The 23,767-nt window shown below is 49.0% G+C and overlaps 1 protein-coding gene across 1 annotated transcript in view; it reads left to right on the top strand.

Annotated features, from left to right (window-relative positions):
* Nucleotides 1-34: 34 nt before the first annotated feature.
* Nucleotides 35-23,767, top strand: part of LOC119406561 (uncharacterized) — a 46,993-nt gene continuing 23,260 nt past the window's right edge. Inside the window, exons 1-2 of the mRNA XM_049419758.1 lie at nucleotides 35-184; nucleotides 2,688-2,840. Coding sequence (XP_049275715.1) covers nucleotides 62-184; nucleotides 2,688-2,840 — 276 coding nt within the window. The 5' untranslated portion in view covers nucleotides 35-61. The remainder of the gene's footprint in view (nucleotides 185-2,687; nucleotides 2,841-23,767) is intronic.

Below are 23,767 nucleotides of genomic sequence, written 5' to 3'. Positions count from 1 at the left end.
CTTTTTATCGCTTCAGATGATCGAGACCGAGAGGTCCGACTTTTGCGAGGCTCTTGCAACCATGAAGAACCTGACTTGGCTGCTTCTTACGAACATCCTCTTTAACTATGATGTGGCGAGCAAGATCGGCGGCTACGTGGAGGAAGCCACTGCTCTAACTATCCTGCAGTTCGATCAGGTCGTGGTGAGTATTGCGCAAACTCAGAAGCGTGTTTACTAACCAATGCTAGGTTGAAGTTCGAGAAAAGTTCTTATATGGAAAGTAACGCATGGTTACAACAACAGAACCCCTCCTGCAACGCTCAGTGAAGGGGTCAAACTACAGCCCGTTTCATGACACCTTTTTGTCCGAATCGAGCACCCGATTAATGCACCAATTGACCAGGGCGCTCTCTGTCAAGGGTATGGCGAGGCTCAGGTTGCCTTTCTAATATAGGCTGCCACAGGTTCGCAGATAATCATCTCGGTACTATCAAGTCTACGAAGCGAATCAAGAGCCACCAAGCCTCGCAGCGCTTTGTCATAGCCGCGCTCTTGCGCTGACTGCTCTTAATGCACCAGCCCTATGAATAGGCTTTTCCTCTGGAGTTAAATATGTTAGCTGTATATTTTCATAATCATTAAAAGAGCCACACTAATGAAAGCATTAACATGTCGATCTCGTCGGATCTATCCAGACGTCTTTCTGCGCTGTTTTAAATGCGAATGCATTTCTTAGTCGGGGGTTGTCCTGCGTCCCTGGCCGGCGTGCGCACAGGTGTTATCTCTCCGCGAGCGCTCCTCCTCGCCCCTAGCAACAGCTGCGCCGCGCCTAGCAACTGGAGCAGGTGGTGAGCGGCGGAGGGTAAGGGAGAGAAGCAGTGCGCAGGCGTATGATGGCGTTCGCATCGCGGAGCAGCGGAGGGTAAGGGAGAGGAGGAGTGTACCCAGTGAGGGCGCTCGCATCGCGGAGCTCGCTCGGCGAAGAGAGAGCTCGGGCGCTCCTCCACTCCGCGCTCGGACCTATATATATCATGCAGGGAGCGCGCGCTTTGGTGTCTTGATAGCGATGGAAGTCGGTGAAGTCGAATCTCTCGTGGCAACGATACCACTAGGACGAAGTGTAACACAATGCAACACGAGCATCACGCCTCTACGTGCACACTCTCGTCTCCCTTCATTAATTAATCGCACACTCATCGGGTGCACCCAAATGCATTCGCATTTCCTCACGGTCCCCTTCCGGGAGGTGCGGCTTTTTTTGTCATTGCTGCAAGCACATAAGGTAGTAGTGACAGTTCGGAGCTGCTTGCTGGATAATCTTAGTTTTATGGTCCTTTAGGCTTAGTTAAAAGAACGCTAGTGGCTGCAAACGGCCCCGGAGAACAGCATACGTGCTACTACTTGAGCTATAACAGATTATGCAGTGCCACTGTTGAGTTGTAAGACGGTTACCGTTTTTACATAACCTGATGGTCGATTTCTTACATTATTTCTATTACTACGCTTTGAAATGGAGCAAGATTTGGGAGCGGACCAGTTGGTACTTCATAGTTGGTATTCCAAGCTGCACCGGGCAGACGGACAGACGTTTTTGTGCGCGTTTGCTTGAACACAGCCAAAATGTGCAAAATGGCAGTGATGGTTTCTGGACACCTCACTGCTCGGGATGCCTTTTCGTGCCGATTCGTGCCTTTGACAGAGCAGCAGTTATGGCCACTCAGCTTGAAGATAACGTAAGGATCATCTCTGAGGCTGCAGCAATCGCGAATGGAACCTTCGCCACTAAGCCGTCCATTGCACACAGACATAGTGAGCTATCATACTTGAATTCAGCTGCGCACGGTGTTGTTTTCGTAGTTTGGCTACAACTTCGGATGAGTTTGTTTTATCGCTCATTTGCTTGGACAGATGCAGATGTGATGTGTGCAGATATATATTTGTTTGTTGCTTTAGTAAGCAAGAAATGGAAGTCCGCGCTCATCCTTGTCTCTTCTTTGCCTGCTGTGTACGTTTCGCGTGGAACCTCTTTAACATCTACACGATGTTTTCATTCTTCTTTCTCGATATCTGCGATGTACCGTAGAGGTTCTGACTTTTTTCGTTTGGACGGCTATGGTACCAGGCAACAACTGGGGCCATGTCACTTAACGCGTTCTTTGCGCTTTTGTCCCCCCCCCCCCCATGTTTGACCGCCTTTAACGATTGTGTTCCATCAAGGGCACTTACTTTACGTACGTCGGTGCATCTAATACAATCCGCCTTTTTCATTTTCCTGTGCTGCCTTCTGCCGTCTTAGTAGGGTTTTGGTAGGAGCTGTGACCATAGGCGTGCGCAGGGTTCCCCATCAGGGGGGGCAAAGGTTCATCGCAGCGCCCTCCCCCCACCCTACTAATTCAATGCATGGGGCAGATTTTGCGCCCCCCCCCCTCTTAGGTGACTAGAAGGGTCAATGTACAGGGCAGATTTAGCGCCCCCCCCCCCCTCTTAGGTGATTAGAGGGGGGCGGCCGCCCCCTCCCCTGCACCCCCTGTGCGCACGCCTATGGCTGGGACAACCGGTATTGACAGAAAGAAAGCCTCCGAGACCAAGGGGCGTTTCGCGACTCTTCCGCTGGGGTAAGGGCGCATGCGCCGAGGCATCGTGAAGGAAGCTGATTCTAACTGCCTATGTCTCGACTTACATACTCTGTAAACTGGGGGTTGCAGGCTGATGACACAAATGCAGGAGTGTTCCTGGACCACTTGGCTCGCAACCGGAGTGTGAAGAAACTGTGCGTAAACGAGCACCTAGTCGTCGCGCGCCAGGGTCAGGCTCTCGCAGACGCCGTCCGAAACCACGTGACCCTGCAAGAAATTGAGGTAAGACGTGTCGTTTTATCCTGTTGCTAATCTCGAAAGCTGTACTAACCCCACACTCTCTTAGGATAATTCCAGAAGAAACTTTGGCGTTACTGAAGGGCGATTTGGGCGAGTTGGTTTGTGCCAACAAGATCTGAGAGTGTGGCGCGAAACCAGAATAGGAATTACAGCTCACACATTTCTTTTCCTAAACTTCGATCCAACGGCTTCATAAGGCTTGGTTGACATTAAACGCGTGTAATTTACGACAAAATATCGCGCGATAAGCGTGACAATCTGGATTTTTCACGGCCTACGCAAACGTACTGATTCTGAATGTACTGACTGCCGTCAAATGATACTATTTGCCTCAAAATATACTATTCGTCGGGGATATGGCAACGCTATCTTGCATCTACTACTTGTACCTGGTGTTAGCCACAGTTGCAAAGCCAGCAGAGCCATAGCGTCGCTCGTCTAAAATCACTTGGGAACGAAAGTGGGGGCATAGCCGAAATAAGGAGGTCGTAGCCATGGCAGAGACCCCCATGAATATGATTCGTGCGCTCCTAACTAGCATCCACACTCCGGTAGCTAAGAGTCAACTTCAAATATTGGATACACTGAACCCGGTGCTGTCAAGTCTGGAGAAGCACCATGGCTCCTCCTCAGCAAACCTGCTGTAACGAAGTCAAAGAAGCATCAAGTTTACAATGAAATGTTCTTGGCCTCAAACGCCGCATTTCGGATATTCAACCGTTTGTGTTCAAGAAGAAATGTCCCATTATCATTATTTGCGAGCCACGCCTTCACAATGCAATACGGTTATCTGGTGCGAAGCCTTCAAGTCTGCTACCTGCAACGAACAGACTACCGTCATCGTTTATATGAGATGCGAGCTTACCTATTTCGAGCACTCAGTCCCACCTGATGATAACGAGTACCTCTGTCTTATAGTAAAACGCAGGGACTTCACTTCCACGCTAGGAGCATATATTTAACCTTCAAGCCGTTTTGACACTGCAAGACTAAGCGCACTACTACCGGCGCACTTTTACACGACGCTGTAGGCGCACTAAATTCCTTTACAACTTGAGGGGGGCAGAACGTCTGCAGAAGAATATTCAGTGTCGAATGAACTCACTCCAGTCTTTTAGGTGAAATTCTTTAATCGAGTAGCTTGATCCACAAAAGCCTCTATCGCAAATATGGAGGATTGTTCGCGGCCTACGAGCATCGCCACACCTAGAGTCACTGTATATGATATCTATAGGTAAGGTAGCATATACAGGAACTCTAGCCACACAGACATCGCCCCTTTAAATGCCTAGCTCTCTACCAAGTTCAGCACGAAATTGAAATAGCAGAAGATATCTGCGTGAAGGTTGCCTGTTAGGGGTCCGCGTCCACCACGCGTTACCTAAGAAACGCGCCAGTTTCAAAAGTTTCGACAACGGACAATCTGCTCTCTCTAGAGGAACTTCAGGCAGCCTTTACGGCATGCAAGCGATCTTCATCACCTGGACCTGATGGGGCCGCCTGCACGGCACTTTGCAACCGCTGTCAAGCAGCTCGGCGTGCCCTTCTAGCCGTTTGCAAAGACTCATGGTGCAGCGGATTTTTACCTTCTTCGTGGAAATGCAGCCGCCTCGTTCCTATGCTTAAGCCAGGTAAAACTTCTCAAGGCTTGACCTTTATCGCCCGGTCGCACTTGCCAGCTGTTTTGGAAAAGTGATTCAGAGGATGGTATTGACTCGCCTAGAGTGGTACCCTCAGGCTATGACCGGCTTTCGACGTGGAAGGTCCTCCATAGATAACGTCATTGACCTCGTTTCATCTGTGCAACAGCGAAACAGCCGAAAAAGATTATCTGCGGCGATGTCCTTGGACGTGAAAGGCGTGTACGACAACGGCATGAAGCCATTGTGGATGTTTTGGGAAACGTTCGACGGGGGGGCCATGTTTACCAATAGATTGGGAGCTGTTTGAAGGGCAGGACCTTCTTTGTATAGACCTAAGATGCTCCAACAACGCGCCACTACACCTCTCGCAGTATGCCTCAAGATGTAGTTCTGTACCCCACCCTTTTAACCTAGCACTCCTCGGCCTGGTTGAAGCACTTGCACGGTCTTCATCTATCAATATATGCAGATGACATCTGCATCTGGGTGTCAGGGGTGACGTGTCTCCCCGTACCTGCCAGGCTTCACAGAGCTGCTACACTGATGTCAAACTACAATCAAGGATGGGGACTTGAGCTGTCATCGAAGAAGTGCTCGCTTCTTCCCTTCACGCGCAAGGCGATGGGCCCGTATGTGAATAAAATCAACGGATACAATATCAGTTATGAGACAATTCTCCGCTTTCTGAGCGTCATAATTGATCACGACTTGTCCTGGAGCCCTCGCATCGCCAGCATAAAGAATCGCGCCATGTCCACGGAATGAATGATGATGAGTGGGCGAAGCTCGAGAGGGGGAGATCATCGGTAAACCGTAACTCTCCCGTGAAAGTTAGCCCATTACATCATTAGGAAGACGTAAGACTGTGCGTATATTATACAAAATCAACTTTTATTTTGTTCTTGTTCGTTTGTTGTTTCGTTTCTTCGTTTGTTCTTTTCATTTCGTCGTTGTCATGGCGGCTGGATTGCGAGGTCCCTTCATTGTGACGGCTTTATGGTCCGTGAAATGAAGTCAGAGAGGTCCTTGTACTTGCTGCAGTGGGAAGTTTGCAAACACAGTCTATGCACGTCCGATCGTGGTAGTCTGCATATGGATACATCTGAGTGCGTGTTTGGAAAGCATGTGCTGCACGATCCAGTCATTGGCAATGAGGTCCACGTTGAAGTCCCCAACCAGCACAAACAGACGGTTCTTGTACTTGTTGTCGTAGTCACGTAACGCAGCGTCTCTAAACGACTTGACGTCCCCGATAGACAGGTTGGGTGCGAGGGACACGGTCCTGATGGCGACTAGCAGACGGCGACTGAATCGGTGGACCGGTGTTTCGACGCGTGGTGGCGATTCCGGGCTCGATTGTCGGCTCCGCGATGGAGTACCAAGCATGAAGCTTACCCCGCAACTCCACCAGTGTAACGACGTGGGATCGACGAGGACACAGAGCACGACAAACGTGCTTTATCGATCAGAGAAAGAACTGCAACGTCTTCATCCCTGCGCTGGGCCAAGAACACTCGCGCTGCTTCGTTGCCATCACCACTGGCACATACGCGCGGCATAGGCGGTCACGTACGAGCTAGGAGGCACAGAGCCACGGCTTTAGGAGCTTTACCCCTAAAAGAAACTGACCATGATCACCCACGCTCTAAGGTTTCTTGGTGAAAAATCGCGGGGTGCATCTGTACGAGGGATGCTTCAACTTTACACCACTCTGCTCCTAGGTTTCATTCGCTACAGCTTACCTGTGATTTGCAAAACCCGAAGAACAAATGTATGTGTCCTCCAGTCGCTTCACGCTCAAGCACTGAGAATATGTCTTGAACTTCCGAGATGCGCATCTACAGCAGCGGCAGTCGTCATCGCGCGTGACCATCCAGTCACTGCATACATCCGCGTTGATGCTTTGAGAATGTCCATCAGGCATTTCGCTCGGATTCCATTACACTAGCTAGCCTCACTTCCTACTTCAAGGCCACACTCTGCGTTCAGCGGTACTAAAGAATCGCATTGCGTAGTGCTTACTTCAAACTGCACGCATCCAGCAAGACCACCGTTACCATTGTGGCGCCTACACCCACTCTAAGCCCTTCTAACCATTCCTAGAATCCAAAAGAAACACAGTCGTCCTATTCAGCCCTACAACAGGCCACTGCACCTGCATAAGAAAGACAGCGGACGGCTTCACATTCACACGGATGATTCGGCTACTTCTGCAAGCTCAGCAGGGGCAGTGCTTGTTCACGCAAAGTCCGTCGCCATAAAATTGAAGACATCGCAGTTAACATCATCGACAGCTGCAGAACTCGCCGCCAGCCGTGCAGCGCTAGAGTTTGTAGTTGAAGAACCTTCGCAAGCTTGCTCCATCTTTTGTGACTCCAAGGCAGCTTTTCAATGTCGCCATTTCGTTATGGACCTAATGAGCAGTTAGTTGCGGATATAAGGTTCCTTCATCATGATGCAATAGAGAAACAACGCAGCATAGCGTATCAGTAGATACCGCGTCGTAGTGGTATATTTGGTAACGACCGTGCAGGTGAGGCCGCCCGATCTGCACACGACAGTGCCCACTCAGCTTATGCCGTTTTCTAGAACCAACGCAGCTACAAGGTTTAGTTCGCTGGCACGTGAACTCCCACTTGCACATTCGAACTCGGCGGAATTCAACAACGCTCGTCTACGCAGCATGCATCCTAGTCTACAGCTCCGTGTACCGTCAGGAATATCTCGAGCTGAGGAGACGCTTCTGTGCGTATGGCTTGGCGTGGCCTTTACGACTGCTTTGTCCTTTCTGATTGCAATCTCCGACAACTCTACGGGCAATAACTGCAACTGGGAAGAAACGATCGCCCATCTTCTGTGTGAGTGTTCCCGTTTCAGTGCGCCAAGGAAAGAAATTTCCGATGAGTTAGATAGACTTTATAATCGCCCTTTGTCGGAACAATGGGTTCTGGGACACTGACTGTGTCTGTCCTCAGCAACAAAGGCTTTGAAAGCATTATTGCGTTTCTTGCGGACAACTGGTCTTAGAGACAGACTTTAAGCAGTGTCGTATTCTCCTTTTCTTTTTTCCTTTTTTTGCTGCTTTTTTTGTAACATCTCTTTTCTATCATCTTTTATCGCCCTTACCCCTTCCGCTAGCACAGGGTAACCAGCCGGTCTAAGAACTGGCTAACCTCCCTGTGCTTCCGCTTGTTTCTTTCTTTCTTTCTTCCTTCCTTCCTTCCTTTCGTCCATATTTCTAAGAAATTGTGCTTCAGTATAAAACCACTACTTTCGTCCCTAGTGGTGACATATAAGTGCGTCCAGGTACATATACTAGTGGATGACCTGTCTAGACATCCGATTGATTAGTGCAGTACCTGTAGTGCAGTACACGCGCTTCCCTGCCATTTGAAAACTAGGGCAGAGAGCAGTGCTCAAATTAAATCACAGGGGGAAAAGTCAGTTTTTCTCAGCGTTTAGCAGTTCGGCTCGCTTAAAAAATGCATGTTTAAAGGCAACCCGGTGGTGTCCTGACTAAGCTGTAAACTGCGTTTGAAGACTCTTTTCTACTGTATCTGCTTGTTGTCCAGTGGGCGCCTGCAAGCGGCCGTAACTGTGTGCCCAAAAGGCGCGTTATCTCTGCAGTGAGGGCAAAAGATAGCTGATAAAATAGCTCGAGAGAATTACTCTTGAATCTGGGCTGTATTGGTCCTTAAGAACGTTCTTATTAAACCGCATGAAAATTAGCCGCGGAATCGGGCCCACAGTACTTGTTGCGCTCAATGTAAACACAACAGGTACAACTAGAGGCAATGGAAGCGTGCCGCTGAGCTTTGCCAAACATACAATATGCGATCAGCCCCAACAACACAATTGTGTCGCAAAAAAAAACATAGTATGAGGTCCTAGTTGGACAGACGTTTATTTGGCCCGAGCAGCCAACAGGCACGGTGAACCCACGCTGATGATGATGATACACGAAGATGAGGATGCATAACCAAACTCATTATGATGATGATAACGTACAGATAAAGAAGATATATACAATGAATACCCACAATATATGCGCTTGACCGAAACAAACGGCCCAACACGTCGGGTTTCCTAACGGTGACAACAAAAGCGAGAGGCCGATACTGTGAATAACGGTTGAGCCGCTGCCTTCGTCAAGAACAAAAAAGTTCAGTAATCTCTGTTGCGTCACTGGAGCCACAAAACAGTAATGAATACTCCCACCATAACGTCTAAAGCCGCATGCACGACAAGGCCCCCTCGCACCCCCACCACCGCGATTACCTCCACGTCGTCACTCTGTCTTCGACGTCCTATCTCCTACGCAGTGCTCGGCCAGCAGCATGCATTTGCGCTGTCATCCCACGCAAGCTGTAGGCCCAGATGCCGGCCACCATCAAAAATTCTGGTACTTCCTCATGGCCGCAGTCACGCTGCAGGCGACCTCGTTCAACGAATGCGCGCTTGAGAGCAGCACCATAGCAGTGCGTAAGCGCTCCGTCGCAAGGCTTTTCGGAGCACTTTCGGGGCCCGGTCTGCCGTATACTGTCATAGTATGCTATCCTTTCATGTGGTCCCCTGGCGTCGCGCAAGCATAACCACGTATAGCCATGTATAGCATACCCATATATACTATAGTATAGCAAGGAGCTGTGACAGAGAAGTTATGTGAGGAGGACGGTAAAGAGGAGGGTAGAGAATAAAGCACACCACAGCCATGTACATCACAGCTATATATATCATAGCCATGTTTAATATAGTATATCAAGGGGTGTGAAGAGGAAGTGAGGGTGCGGAGTGGTGTGAGGATGAACAGGAGGGAAAGAACGAGAGGAGGATAGCGCGTAGCATAGCCGTGTATAGCACTCTATAGCAGCGGGGGAGTGAGGGTGAAGTGGAAAGGAAAGAGGGTGGGGAGGATAATTCATAGCATAGCCGTGTATAGTATATTATAGCAAGGTGTGGAAAGGGAAGTGCGGTTAAGAGGAGAGATGTGAGTGTGAGAACGCGGGAGGAAGGGTATGGCATAGCATAGCCATGCGTAGTACGATATAGCAAGAAGTGGTACAAGGAAGTGGGGTTGAGGAAAACAGAAGGGAAGAGAGGCGGGTAAAGCATAACAAAGCTATCTGTGCTACAGTACAGCAAGGGGTAGAAAGCAGACGTGAGGGTGAGGAGGAAAGAAGAGAGAAAGGGGAGGCTAGAGCATACCATAGCCGTGTATAGTATAGTACTGCAAGGGGTGGAAAAGGGAAAGCAGGGTGAGGGCGAGATGTGAGGATGAGGAGGAGGGAAAGGAGGAGGCAAGATTGCGCCACTTCTTCACAAAGAGAGGTTTCCTTTCCAGCCATGGACGCCGAGCGGGCTGCACATTTCGAGCGCTAGCGCGCGCTTGCCCCTGAACGCGAGCGTCGCTGTAGCGCACGCGAATCACTGCTCCGCACAGCCTACAGCTTTCACGTTGAGTGCAACTGCGTACTTAACTTTTTTTTTTTCATATGTCGTGGGCTTTCATTGAAAAGTTGAAAAAAGCACGGCGTGAAATCTTCTTACAGGAAGCAATTCATTTGCTGCTTTCTGAAGCAGTTCTACAACTCTTAGTCTTCAGCGTAGAGTCTTCATCCACTAATTAAAAAGTACTTTAATCACCCATAACTAAATAGTTCATAAATGAGAGCATAAAATGTAGCCGGAGTATATATACATACTTTAATGCAAATAGCATGTGTGATCTTCGATTTGCTTCCGACACGTCTTTCATATTGAGTCTTGACTGAAGATACGTGGGGCAGCATCTCTTCCAAAATTTGCACTGGATTTCTTAATATTGATGGGGAACGTGACTGGTAATTCAAGACAAAAACACTATTAAATGCATGCCATCTGAATTAAAGCCTTGCCTTCTTCGTTTTTCTGCTGTCGTACTCGTTTCGTTGATATTATTTACACCAATATTTGCAAGGTATGGTACGAATGCGACAAAAGTTAGCGCAGATTATGACAAAGAAAATGCCACCACCTCCCCGAAGGGAATCGCTAGGAAATGCCAATGCATTTCTTGCGCCGAGAGTACACGGCGTAGTAATTTTAATGGCGTAAAGCTGGACACATCGACGCGCTCAAGTGTCTCCCTTTTGGGCGCCTCTTTCAACGAACGCTTCCTACGTGCGTTCGTAATCATCTCAGGGATGTTGCCACCGCCTTCAATGCAGCACAAACGCGTTTAGAACGCGCTGTTTTCAGGCTGTGCCAAGGCAGCACAAACGCTACAAACGCGTTTCAAACGCACTGCATTGAGGCGGTGGCGCAGGGAGGAGAGAGAGCGAACGGCGAGAGAAGCAGCGGCGAAGCACTGCACCTACCCTCTCCTACGCTCTCTCCACACACGCGGGAGCTCCGCCGAGCTTCTGCGATGCGAGCGCCCTCACAAGCCAGAGCGCGCTCCTCCTCTCCACTCACTCTCCGCTACTCCGCCCGCACCACCTGCTCCGGTTGCTAGGGGCGAGGATAAGCGCGCGCGCCCGCAGCTGTTGCTATGGGAGAGGGAGTGAGAGCGGAGAGGCGCGCGGACAATGCCGGATGCCTGACATAGCCCGACTAAGAAATGCATTCGGATTTAAAATATCGGCAGATGCATGTCCTGCAAAATATAATCTATACGGCAACGTCTCTGTCCGCTTCGTTAATTCATAGATACCGAATGCTCCGTGACATGACGGAAGTGTATAAGGAACATTAGTTGTTGGTCATGACAAAAGTGTCGCGCGCATATTGCTGACATAATCTGCACGTGACATTACGACATAACTGCCCAAAAACTATTGTGCTGTAGTAATGTTATTTTTACCTTGTTGTATACCGGTACGAGCATCACATGATTTGCGCGCATGATAAACATGAACCGAAGGTGACGACATTACTGCCATGACATGCATGCAATCTAATATATCGCGATATCCTTTTCCAAACTCCTGCGCCGTTCCAGTACCCCCAGCATGATACCAGCGATATTTTTGGTACCGGATCGCAGTGGGAGCATTGGTACACGCTCGGATTCACCGGCACTTCCGTGAACGCACTGGGACTGAGCTGGGTTGCACTGGTATGAGAACTGGCTTCGCCGCTATGACGCTGGCGCTCACTGCGAAGGGCTGGAAACGCTGCAATGTTCAGTGGAGGACGCTAGCGTATGCTGGAGCGCGTACTGTATCTGCCAGTGCTACGCGCTGCTTTCAATATTGAGGGCGGCGGAATGTTTCGGTATCGTTTAATATCGAATGTTTGATTCGATAGTCCGATAGGTGCTATCCTAACAGGCTCTAAACATGCATCAATTATCTGTTTGGCAGAGTAACAGGATTTGCATAATGTACGTGGTGTGAAACCACTGTCACATTTAATGTTTCCCTTTGAATATCGAGAACAATATAGTAATAAACCAAAGCAGCCAACGCTGATCATTTTACTTTCTAGCACTTTTTGTTTTCACTCATGCAGTGTCAATAACGGCGTTACCCTGCGGACCACAAAGCAGCAATGAATGCACATTTTGCGCATGGCTCGCACATATATCAGTTTCGCATCTGCGATGTGCTACTGTAATGTTTCCATATTGCAGTGCTTGTAAGTCTGAAGGCGTTGGTCTGAACAGACAAAGCGAATCGCTAGATCACCATGCAGTTGGAGAGAAATATGTGAGCTCCGACTTGACAACCTTTCCTAACGGAGGCCGGAAAAATAGTGTTGTCGTTCGATATCGCCAGATCGGAAACGCATCCCAGGCAATTCCTGCGCTTCCACTTACTTCAGCTGCACTTTAGGTAACAGTAAGACAGGTTGAGAAGCTAAAATGCAGAAACTTCAACCATTCACAACTCACCTGTGCCGAGATCAGTCCTACCTAGTGTGATTCCCAGCGACCGTTAGGCCTAGAGTGCTGGCCGAGTCTGTATGCATGCCACCGGCGCTTCTTGGTTTAGGTATGCGCAATTTCTACGTGTAAGAATGACTGTAGAGTACACTTGGGACATCGGTTAACCCAGACGAACCAGTTTTCCTTGTGTATGGTGTCCGCACAAGGAGCGATGACCACCGATGCGACGTGCTTTCAGCAGCGCACACAGGCTATCACTGAAAGCTGCTAGCGGCCCTCGCCGGTACTTCTGACTAGTTTGTCAGAACAAGTACTTGTGAATTGATATGCGTTAGTGAACTACCACTGGTATATTTTTCAGGGCATTGTATTTGTTTTTCGACGAACGGTTGTACTTGTAGTCAACGACGGAACTGAAAAAAATCAGTACATTGGCACGCCCCCAGCACTGGCACATCGTCGCTTGCGTGAGAAAACTACTCAACATTAAATCACGTACGCGCGTATTTATCGAACGAGTCATCATAAAGTTTCTGCACATGTTTAGCACTGGCAATAGTGAGAAACAGCTAATAAAAATAAACAGTAACAAACCGCAAACTATACCCTGCTCCTCGGTCCATTTGATGTTTTTTTCTTTTAAATTAGTATATGAATTCCTAAAGAAACTTAGCGCTCTAGCCATTTTCGGCATGTCATTCGATGACGGCAGCCATTTATTTGTGTCTAATAAAGAATCAAGCTTTACTTGGAAAGGAAGGTCGCGACTTTCTTGAGTATGCGACATGAAATGTGAAACCAAATGATGTCTTACTCTGTTGATTAGGACATTTACGGTTACGTCAACATGTTTCGGCGTGGCGCAGTGGTAGAGTACTCGGTTGGGACGAAAAGGTTCAATAAGGGCTCGACAGGAAATAGTTAGTATGGCAATCGTTCATTCTTTTTTATTTTTTTTTCTGCGCTGTAATGAAACACCAGGACAAAAAGCTTGAAGACGGGACGCATATGTGCGCAAACTTGCAACAGTTTATTGCTAACAACGCACGACATATCTGCATACACATGGAATGATGAGAGACAGAAAAAAACATATAAAAGGAACATCTACAAAATAAACGAGTCCACTGTGAGAAGCTAGGATTCATGAAGACACGCGTGGATTGATATAATGGGCGTGTATGCAGTTAAAAGCTGGGTTTCCCAGCGCCACGGAAGAAGAGCTTAGGTGGTTTGGCGTATCATTTTTTTTAGCATGAAGTAGGCCTTCATGATTTATCGTTCCTTTTTTTTTTACTTACAACGACCCAAAACCTTCGTATCGCTAAACATAGTTTTACACCCACATCTTGCGCAGTGCGCCGCTAAATGTCCTGGACAATGTACCCTTTCACTCGCGTATCTGTGTTCTCTTACTATGATTTTTAAACATCGTCCTGTGCGCCCTATATAAGATTTTGCGCACGGGATGGGAGTTTTGCAAATTACATTGTCTTCACAGTCCAAATACCCGCTAGAATGCTTTATTCCACGGTTGTTGCTGCACAGTTTTTCTTTATCGGAATTAACTTTTTTTCCAGAGCCCTATCATTTTAAAAGGGCTGAGAACACAACTTTCGTGCCACGCTTTTCAGATAGCTGTCTTAGGCCATGGAAAATTTTGTGCGTGTACAGAACACAGTCGCCCTCTTCCGATCTTCATCAGCGTTTTTGGCTGCAAACATTCTTTCGCTCAGGCTTCAGAATTCTTTCAGCCATAGACGCTATCATAGAAAGGCGGTAAGCACTGTGTCTGAGCTTATGATGCGTCAAGTTTCTAAGCTCAGAAATTTCGGTCAGTTCGACCGAATGGAGGGGAAGTAGTTAAGGTGGTACTATACACATTTATTATCGCAATATTAAGCAAAAGATAGCAATTCTTTTAGGGGCGAAGCACCTTAGGGTCTCGGCTTGTCGGCGTGTCATGCCGTCGTCACGGTCTATCATAAACGAATATGCTCCACAAAATTCGATAAGTCCCACTACTTGCCGCCGGTTCATACTCTGCACATTATGAGTTAAAGGTTCGTCCCTACTACCTAAAACATTATAAGTGGCTTAGCAGCGGTTTGAGAATGCCCGATGAAATTTACCAAGGCGCTCAAGTTTCTTACCTAAAACCAGTGACACAAAGGTGGATCTCTACGGTAAAGTCACCTACTTGAAACACCACTTCTTGAAACATATCTGCAAAGTAATGGTACTTTACTCGCCACCGGTCCACTAAAAATCAAGAAGGCAACAGTTCGCCCAACAAATAGCCGACGACGTTTGTGGTGCGGAAAAACCCTTTCTTAAATGACGTAGGGAATTGAAACCGGGCATGTAGGGAAGAAGCACCTTAGGGTAAGTTGCATTCCGACGTAGTTTTCCGACGACTTTAGTGGAGCTGAAACACCCATCCCTATATTCCCGGTTTCACGCTTGGCACCAGTAGTGCCTCATCAAAAAAAAACTCTCTTAAAACAATATAGCGAATTATCTTGCCCAGGCCCTTCTTCTGTCTCTCATTGACAATTACCAGCGATTTTTCTGTGGGAAACACCGGCGCACACTGCATGCTTCGCCCCTCCCCAGCTTTCACGTTAATGCACTTGAAACACCCTTTCCTACATGCTTCGCCCCTCCACAGTATTCTTCTACTTACGGGTAATGTGCTAACCAGCTTAGCTCTGCGAACTCAACGCGGTGTTTTAGTTTGGCGAAGGCGGGTTGGCGGCGGGATTGAGTTTTGAAATGGATGACATCTCTTCTCAGAGTGGTTCTGCTGACTGGCCTTCATATGGCATCTTGCAACGAGGCGCTGTGCTTTCTCAGGTTATTCTTGTACCTGGCCTCAAGTTCAGTTTGTCTTTTGCAGGTTTGGTCCTCGATTTGACGCGAAAGCGGTGGTGGGAGGGGGCATGTTAGTTCACTGTGCTTCATCTTTCCATCCGTGTTATTTGCAGTCATACAGAAACCCAACATCTCTAATTCGTTCGCCCATGATAACGGCTATAGCACCTTCTAGTGGTGCCAAGATGTTCCACTGGCGCTGTGCTTAAGGAACTAATGCATAATTGATAAACGGATTAATGAACTCATTCATCGCGGATCGAATAAATGGTTTACTTATCATAAAAGTCGATGAGCGTGTCAAACAAGGACATCGGAGAACAGGTCGACACAACACAAACATCGAAACTTATCTAACCCAGGTCACGAATGGAACTTTAGGTAGTGTCTTGATGTCCTGCCTCCTCCCCCTTTTTGAATCCATAGGTTGAGTATGGGTGTTGACGATCCATATTCAGCTTTAGGTGTCACGCTACCCCTAAGCTGACCCCCTCAGAAAAATTCTGTATCCGCACCGGATCAAGTTCCTAGTCTGCGTTAGAATTGTCTCATTCTCTTTATCTGTGTCCATTTTCGCACACCTGCTGCCTTTTATAATAATTTTCATCTACGGATGTAATTGTGGCGTCTGTTTTCTTTAAAAAGTCAAATTCAGAAAGCGAAACTAGGCTCATTTTCACGGCCGCGTAAAGCGCACCAAGCATGTTTCATTTGAGTGGCATCCCCTCCACCTCCCAGCAAGTGAATACTCATAGCGCCATGTCACATGATTTGCTGCAGGTGTACGGCAACATGGAATTCAGCCCATCTGCCTTACTAGCAGCGGCGGTACAGAGCCAGTCGTTGCGGTCACTCACTGTACACGAGTGCCATGTTCAAGCCGAGGACATCGAAGCTATGGCCTCCGCACTTAAGCGGCGGGAGCCGCCTCCCGCATTCGAGCCTCCTCCGCCAAACGAGCCAGTATTACAGTGCTAACGCTGAAGACATCTCAGCTGTGGCCGCCAAACATACGCCGACAGAGCCGCCTCCCGGTTTTAATCTTCCCCCACCAACGAGCCCCCATGATTGTGATCACGCCGAAGACGTCAAGGCAATTGCTTCCGGCCTTACGTGTGCCGAGCCACCTCCCGGATTTCAGCCTCCTCCACCAACGAGCCCGCGTTGTAGTGCTAACGCCGAAGGCATCGAAGCTGTGGCCCCCACACATACGCTGACGAAGGAGCCTCCTCCTGAGCCAACGAGCCCGCATGATCGTGATCACGCCGAAGACATCAAGGCTATTCCTTCCGTCCTTACACGTGCCAATCCACCTCCCGGATTTCAGCCTCCTCCACCGACGAGCCCGCATTGTAGCGCTAACGCCGAAGACATCGATGCTGTGGCCCCCAGAAATACGCTGACGAAGGAGCCTCCTCCCGCGCCAACGAGCCCGCATGATCGTGATCACGCCGAAGACATCAAGGCAATTGCTTCCGTCCTTAGGCGTGCCGATCCACCTCCCGGATTTGAGCCTCCTCCACCGACGAGCCCGCATTGTAGCGCTAACGCCGAAGACATCGATGCTGTGGCCCCCACAAATACGCTGACGAAGGAGCCTCCTCCTGCGCCAACGAGCCCGCATGATCGTGATCACGCCGAAGACATCAAGGCAATTGCTTCCGTCTTTAGGCGTGCCGATCCACCTCCCGGATTTCAGCCTCCTCCACCGACGAGCCCGCATTGTAGCGCTAACGCCGAAGACATCGATGCTGTGGCCCCCACAAATACGCTGACGAAGGAGCCTCCTCCTGCGCCAACGAGCCCGCATGATCGTGATCACGCCGAAGACATCAAGGCAATTGCTTCCGTCCTTACGCGTGCCGACCCACCTCCCGGCTTTCAGCCTCCTCCACCAACGAGCCCGCATTGTAGTGCTAACGCCGAAGACATCGATGCTGTGGCCCCCACAAATACGCTGACGAAGGAGCCTCCTCCTGCGCCAATGAGCCCGCATGATCGTGATCACGCCGAAGACATCAAGGCAATTCCTTCCGTCCTTACGCGTGCCGAGCTACCTCCCGGATTTGAGCCTCCTCCACCGACGAGCCCGCATTGTAGCGCTAACGCCGAAGACATCGATGCTGTGGCCCCCACAAATACGCTGACGAAGGAGCCTCCTCCTGCGCCAACGAGCCCGCATGATCGTGATCACGCCGAAGACATCAAGGCAATTCCTTCCGTCCTTACGCGTGCCGATCCACCTCCCGGATTTGAGACTCCTCCACCAACGAGCCCGCATTGTAGTGCTAACGCCGAAGACATCGATGCTGTGGCCCCCACAAATACGGTGACCAAGGTGCCTCCCGGAAGTGAGCATCCTCCGCCAACGAGCCAGCATGGCCGTGACCGCGCTGAAGACCCCGCAGCTGTGGCCTTCGCACTTGCGTGGGACGAGGCGGTTTCCCGATTTCTGCGTCCTCTGCCAACGAGCCCGCATGACCGTGACGATGCCGAAGACATCGAAGCTATGAGCTCCACATTTAGGCGGATCGAGCCAACTCCCAGATTTGAGAATCATCCGCCAACCAGCCCGAATTGCCGTGATCGGGCCGAAGACATCGGATCTATGGCCTCCGCACTTGTGCGGACCGAGTCACCTCCCGAATCTGAGCCTCCTCCGCCAAAGAACCCGTATCACAGTGATCATGCCGATGACGAAGATACGGACTCCGCACTTACTCGGCACGATCCACCTCCCGGATTTGCGCCTCTTTCGCCAGCGATCCCGCACTGTAGTTCTAGCGCCGAAGACATCGAATCTGTGGCCCCAATACATACGCCGACCGAGCCGCTTCCCGGATTTCAGCCTTCTCTGCGAACGAACTCGCATGACCGTGGTGACGCCGAAGACATCGTAGCTACCGACTCTGCACCTATGCGGACCAAGGCGCTTCCCGTATTTGAGCCTCCTCCACCAACGAGCCCGCATCACAGTGATCATGCCGATGCCGAAGCTATGGACGCGCTTAAAATGTTCTTGTGGAATAGCTGGTTGAACGCTAGGGAACATGGCAGTGTATACCGGGTGAAACGGCGAAGACGAAAACAAAAGGGCAAAAGAAGCGCTACGAACTCCGCACTTAAGCAGTGCGATTCGCCTGCCGTATTAGCGCCTCTTCCGACAACGAGCCCGCATTGCCGTGATCGTGCCAAACACTTCGAAGCTGTGGCCTCCGCGCTTACGCAGACCGAGCCACCTCCCAAGTTTGAGCTTCCTCCGCCAACGAGCCGACTTCAAAATCTCACGTTTATGAATTGTGGGCCGTGTGATGTACCCCTGGAGTTGGCATACGCGAAACTTATTGGAGGCAAGTAGCTGCGTTCCTCTGACGGTGTCACTATTTTAGATGGATATTTCCAGCAATTATATCGCTAAATTATAGAGTAAAGCCTCACGTGTTACATAAGAAGGATCACGTTTCGAAAAGCCGTAATTCCATTGGCATAGCCGACAAAACCCCAAATTTTTAAATTTTGCATGTATATGTACACAAGCCCTTATACGTAGTCACGCGCGAACAAATTAGGCAGATCCCACTCCTTCTGAACGTCGATGTCACGTGAAGCATTAGGCGAGTAGGGGCCTCTACCACATTTCTTTATTGATTTGTGTCGAGCACTGAGAGTTTGACCGACTTCATGCAGTTTGAATAGTTACCGGTTTATCGTGGGAAGGCCCGTAGCAAGGTATTTGGGAGGGGGTGTGTGATTGATTATATGGGGAAAGCACCTGTTGTGCCAAAAATATCTATTGGAAGAAGCAGCAATATGAGGGGGGGGGGTGCGTTGTCCCAAGACCCAAAAATCAAGAACTAGCATGGGTCGCCAGCGAAACGACGCGAACGAAGCGTGAGCAATCACGCAGCATGGCCCACGTCTCTCATAATTTTATTGCCGTCACGTGCAGCGTCCCGTGCGTTTGACCCAATGCCACCTGGATGTGATCCAACTGTCAAACGCTGCTGTTCATCCGAACACAAGAGCGGCCTACCCAACGTAGCTGCTAACGAGGCGATAGCCTTTTAAAGCACGCCCTTCGCGCCATCTCTCGGGTGCTAGCAAACACGCTGACGCACCTCTGAGCTCTGCGTACCGCCAGCGGTAAAAGGTGTATATAAATAGCTCGCCATTAAGAAGCTTGGAGATGTATACTGCGTGGCGGAATGGTCTAATGCAGCGCGCTGCGGAGTGAGGGGCCGCAGGTTCCAACTCTCGCTGGCGCACGTCCAAAACTATTTCTTCCTAATTTTTATTTGGGGCTTTTCTACATATATATATACATATACAGGACATGACGGCGACGGCAAAAACCCGGCGATAGAAACTGTATATTTGCTATTGCAATAAAAGTAAATAAAAAATTCGGCAGATCCCACGTACCGTGGGAGTCGATGTTATGCGAAGCATGCGGCGGGAAGGTGACTGTGGCGTAATTATTTTTTTACTGAGCAAAACATTACGAAACGATGCTGAAGATTTATATAAATTTTATACGCACACATATATGTTGAAAAGCCGCATATGTGTTATAAACCAGTTGTTTACAGTTGGGTAACGCTGCCACCGGCAACGTGGGTACTGCCAACACCAGAAGCGGTAAGCTGATAAGTAGTGCTTATACTTGTCCGTTATCGTGGAGACAGCACACACGTCTCACGAACCCGTGTGCATGTGTGGAAGGGGTTCCTAACAGTTCTTGAACAAGGTCATCGTCAGCGTAATTAGTGAGCACTAGACGCTGGTCATGACTTGTTATTGGATCCGGTGGCGATCGCGATGGCGAGGGCTCCATGTGTAGTGAAGTATGAGTTATGGTACAGCTATTAGAAATCGTGGATTCCTCGGTCATTTCGTCGACAAATTGTCTGTGTATAGAGCGGGCGACATGTCGGAATCTGAAGTCACCCATCGCGTTGGTGAGGTTTAGGCCGTTGAGGCTGGTAGGCGAGGATAGAGTACGTAGACCAACATCAGTGGATGGCGCTTGTCGTATTCGTAGACTACCTCGGCGTATGTGACCTACGTAGCCTTGTCTACAAAGCGGCTGTCAATCAATATGTCATCATCCTCGGTCAGCACGAGGCCATCGCCCAGCCTCGTAAGAAATGAACAGGACACTGCATCGTTCTGGCGGACTAAGTGCCTAAGTGCTCTTTACGCTGCGATGATAAGAATATCATACGTAAGTTTCGTTAATGTATTGCTCCGGGGTCGAGCAATGCTTCAATATAGCTTGCTGAATAATGGGAATACAAATGTAATGCTTATTAGACTGCTATAAAAGCGGAGCCAACACTGGAATCACGGACGTTAATCTGATATGACGCCTGTCTTGTAGGACTACATATGTAGTGTTTCTTGCTTTCTTCTAAAATTAGATTCCCAGCACCACAACCACAACGGACGTTGCACCGTCATTACGCCTGCATAGGCTGTTTTTCCAACCCATTTGTAGACCTGGCGTGGCTTTGTGGTAGAATGCCTGATTGCCACGCACAATGCTTGGGTTCGATTCCTGCTTGGATCCTGATTTTTATTCTTTCCATTTGTCGGCTCAACGCTGCCGATGTCGATTTTTCTTAACGCTCTCGCATTTAAATTACCAATGTCTGTTCTCGCCATTCCTGGATATAAACTGTCAATCACCTGTGGCGCATACCCGTGCACCGCGGCCGGTGGTAAACGGGTATGCGCCACACTTGTCTGGAGGAAAGGGTTTGACGACGCACGCGACAGGATTTTCACATTATTCATGTCATGACCACACAGTCATATTCGTCAGGTCCTCTTACCCTCTCATGCTAATTTTGGTCTACACCAAGTTAAGGAGGCGATCACGAGAGCACCCAGACGTAGGCGGCTAGATAGATAGATAGATAGATAGATAGATAGATAGATAGATAGATAGATAGATAGATAGATAGATAGATAGATAGATAGATAGATAGATAGATAGATAGATAGATAGATAGATAGATAGAAACACTCAAAGTGCCAGAGGTTCGCTAAGAAATGCTTCGCATTTAAAAACATTCGCGTGCCTCTCACTCCGTCCCTGCAGAAGCGTGAAACCTAGGCCATCAAAAAGATAAAGACCATGGTGTCCTGCCGCAGCAACCGTCATGGAAAGCTTTTGCGGAGCGCCGCCGGTCGCTTGAGAGCATAAGAAAGGCGGCATTCCCGTGAATCGGCTTAACCACGTCTAGAGGAGCGAAAGTTGTACAAAAGTGACTGTGCAGATATATGATATATGATGATAAAAGCCAATAAAGTAATTTTTCAGTAAATTAAATAGGTTGATAGTGAAAGGTAATTTCATTATGCTTAATCAATTTAAGAGAGGAGTGAGTTAAAAAATCGGGGTTCAGGCGTACTAAACGAAGAATATTCTTAGCTGAGGCAGCATAGAGTATGTTCAACGTAGACGCTATGGATTTAGGTGCCCGTTAAAGAACCCCAGGTGGTCTAAATTTCCAGAGCCCTCCACTACGGCGCCCCTCACAATCATATCGTGGTTTGGAGACGTGAAACGCCAACAGTGATTATTATTATACGTAGACGCTAATATGTGCAAGATATTTCTCCTCACTATTCTCATCATGTCGGTGTAGGCACCCTGGTTCGTCTGCAACTGTTCAACTGTGGCCTCGGTGATGAGTTCGCGATGTCCGCCGCAGCACATCTTCGGCGAGACAGGAGGCTGCGAGAGCTCAGCTCGGATGGCAACTTTTTCACAACCGAAGCTCTGCACCACATCATAGGAGCCCTTGAGGTAAGGTGCAGGTGGTTACGCTTCTTACCGATGTAATAATACGTGTCAAAGCGCACAGATACAGAATTAAGCTGCTTCTTGGCTCATGGTTTGCAGCCTAAATGGGCTTCAACAGACAGAAGACCACACCACATAGCCACAGTCTTTCAGCTGAATGGTCTCCTCTTTGTCCGGGCGCTTTTGCGCTGTAAACCACGACCGTAATCCAGCTCGCCCAATTTTCTAGCTTTGTTCAGTATCCTTCTTCATTCTTAAATTTGGGACCTCCAGTTTATTTCGTTCTGCTTGCTTTGGCGCGTAAAAATCAGCCCTAACGAAATTTATCTTAAATTTGCGGTGAAGTACAAATGAGTGCCGTACTGCTTTTCTTTCCGTAGCAGCCTGCACACTGAGTCACTGAGCGAGATTGCTCGAAGAATCAACAATTAAAGGTTTTACATTGTATGAAATATTCAAAATGTTGAGCAAAGAAACTGTCGAACTTGCCGCAATTGCCGTCCACCATGTTTTCTTAAGCGCAAGAACCACGACCAGTCACATATTCGAAAGTCTCAGCTCGCAGCTGCTGGTATTGCGCCACCGTCCTGAGATTTCTTACCACTACTTCGTGTGCTGTCCAGGGCACGAGAGAGCCATGGCAAACACGAGTCTTGGCAACAACGCATGCCCAGTTTGTTACCAGTAGCAAAGCATAAAGGGGCGAAAAGAGAGGGAAGAAAAGAGAGATGGTTAGAATCGCAAGCACACGTGGGGCAGCACATCGTCTACAGGTGGTCGCGCAGATCTGTTGACTTTAGGCGTATCAGTAACGCTTTCGCTGCCTTCTGCGCCCTCGACGCATATGTCCATGGTCCTAGAATCTTGGGTCCAGCAAATATATCGAGAACAGTTGGTCCAAAAGCATCCGGAGCGGGCATCGCTGGGTGTCATAGCGAGAGCCGCTAGGACACGTCCTATGCAGGACACGCCCTGCATAGGACGTGTCCCATTGCCTCTTCGCTTCCGCAGGAGACGCCTGTACAGATGTCCGCCGTTCCGGTGCGAAACCAGTACGCCTTTTACCGCGAAAGCTGTTATGAGATCATTATGTTATGAGTGCCGTAGTTGTCAGCCGCCGCCGGTGTCCGTAACCACTATCGCGCGAAATAAGAAAAAAACGAAATAAAAAATTTTCACGATGGAACGGGGTTCGAACCTGGGCCCTCTGCGTGGGAGCCCAGTATTCTACCTCAGAGCCATGCCGGCGCTTGAAACTGCCTTGGGAAAAGACCCTATACAGGCTTCATGTCGGGAAGGAACCACATTAACATGTAATATAGCGTGCAAGAGTAAAATAAGAACCAGGCTTCACACGACGCGAATTCTGTAACCAGGCGTCACACAATGCGAATTGCGCAACGAGTGGGTTGTTGAATGCTTCAAACCCATTACAGTGGACTCTGCCATAATTCTTCGTCATCAGGTACAGCATCAACAAAGTGCACATAATGCCTTACAGCTGTTTTAGCGGGTACCACGGTTCTCAGCAGAATGACGAAAAATGGCATAGTGGCTGCTTCTCTACTACAGATGAATTATGACGATTTATAGCGTAGTGGGTTTCTCGCAAGTGGTTGTCGAGGAAGCCGTTAAGCCGATGATCCATTTACTCAGGGTCTCAATGAAGTTGTTCCCCTCTCCCCCCTCTATCTCTCTTTCTCACGTTAACGTA

The sequence above is a fragment of the Rhipicephalus sanguineus genome, chromosome 10 (assembly GCF_013339695.2).
Source record: "Rhipicephalus sanguineus isolate Rsan-2018 chromosome 10, BIME_Rsan_1.4, whole genome shotgun sequence".
NCBI classification, from domain to species: domain Eukaryota; kingdom Metazoa; phylum Arthropoda; class Arachnida; order Ixodida; family Ixodidae; genus Rhipicephalus; species Rhipicephalus sanguineus.
Note: the sequence above shows the minus strand (reverse complement) of the source record. Positions and strands in the feature narration are given on the sequence as shown.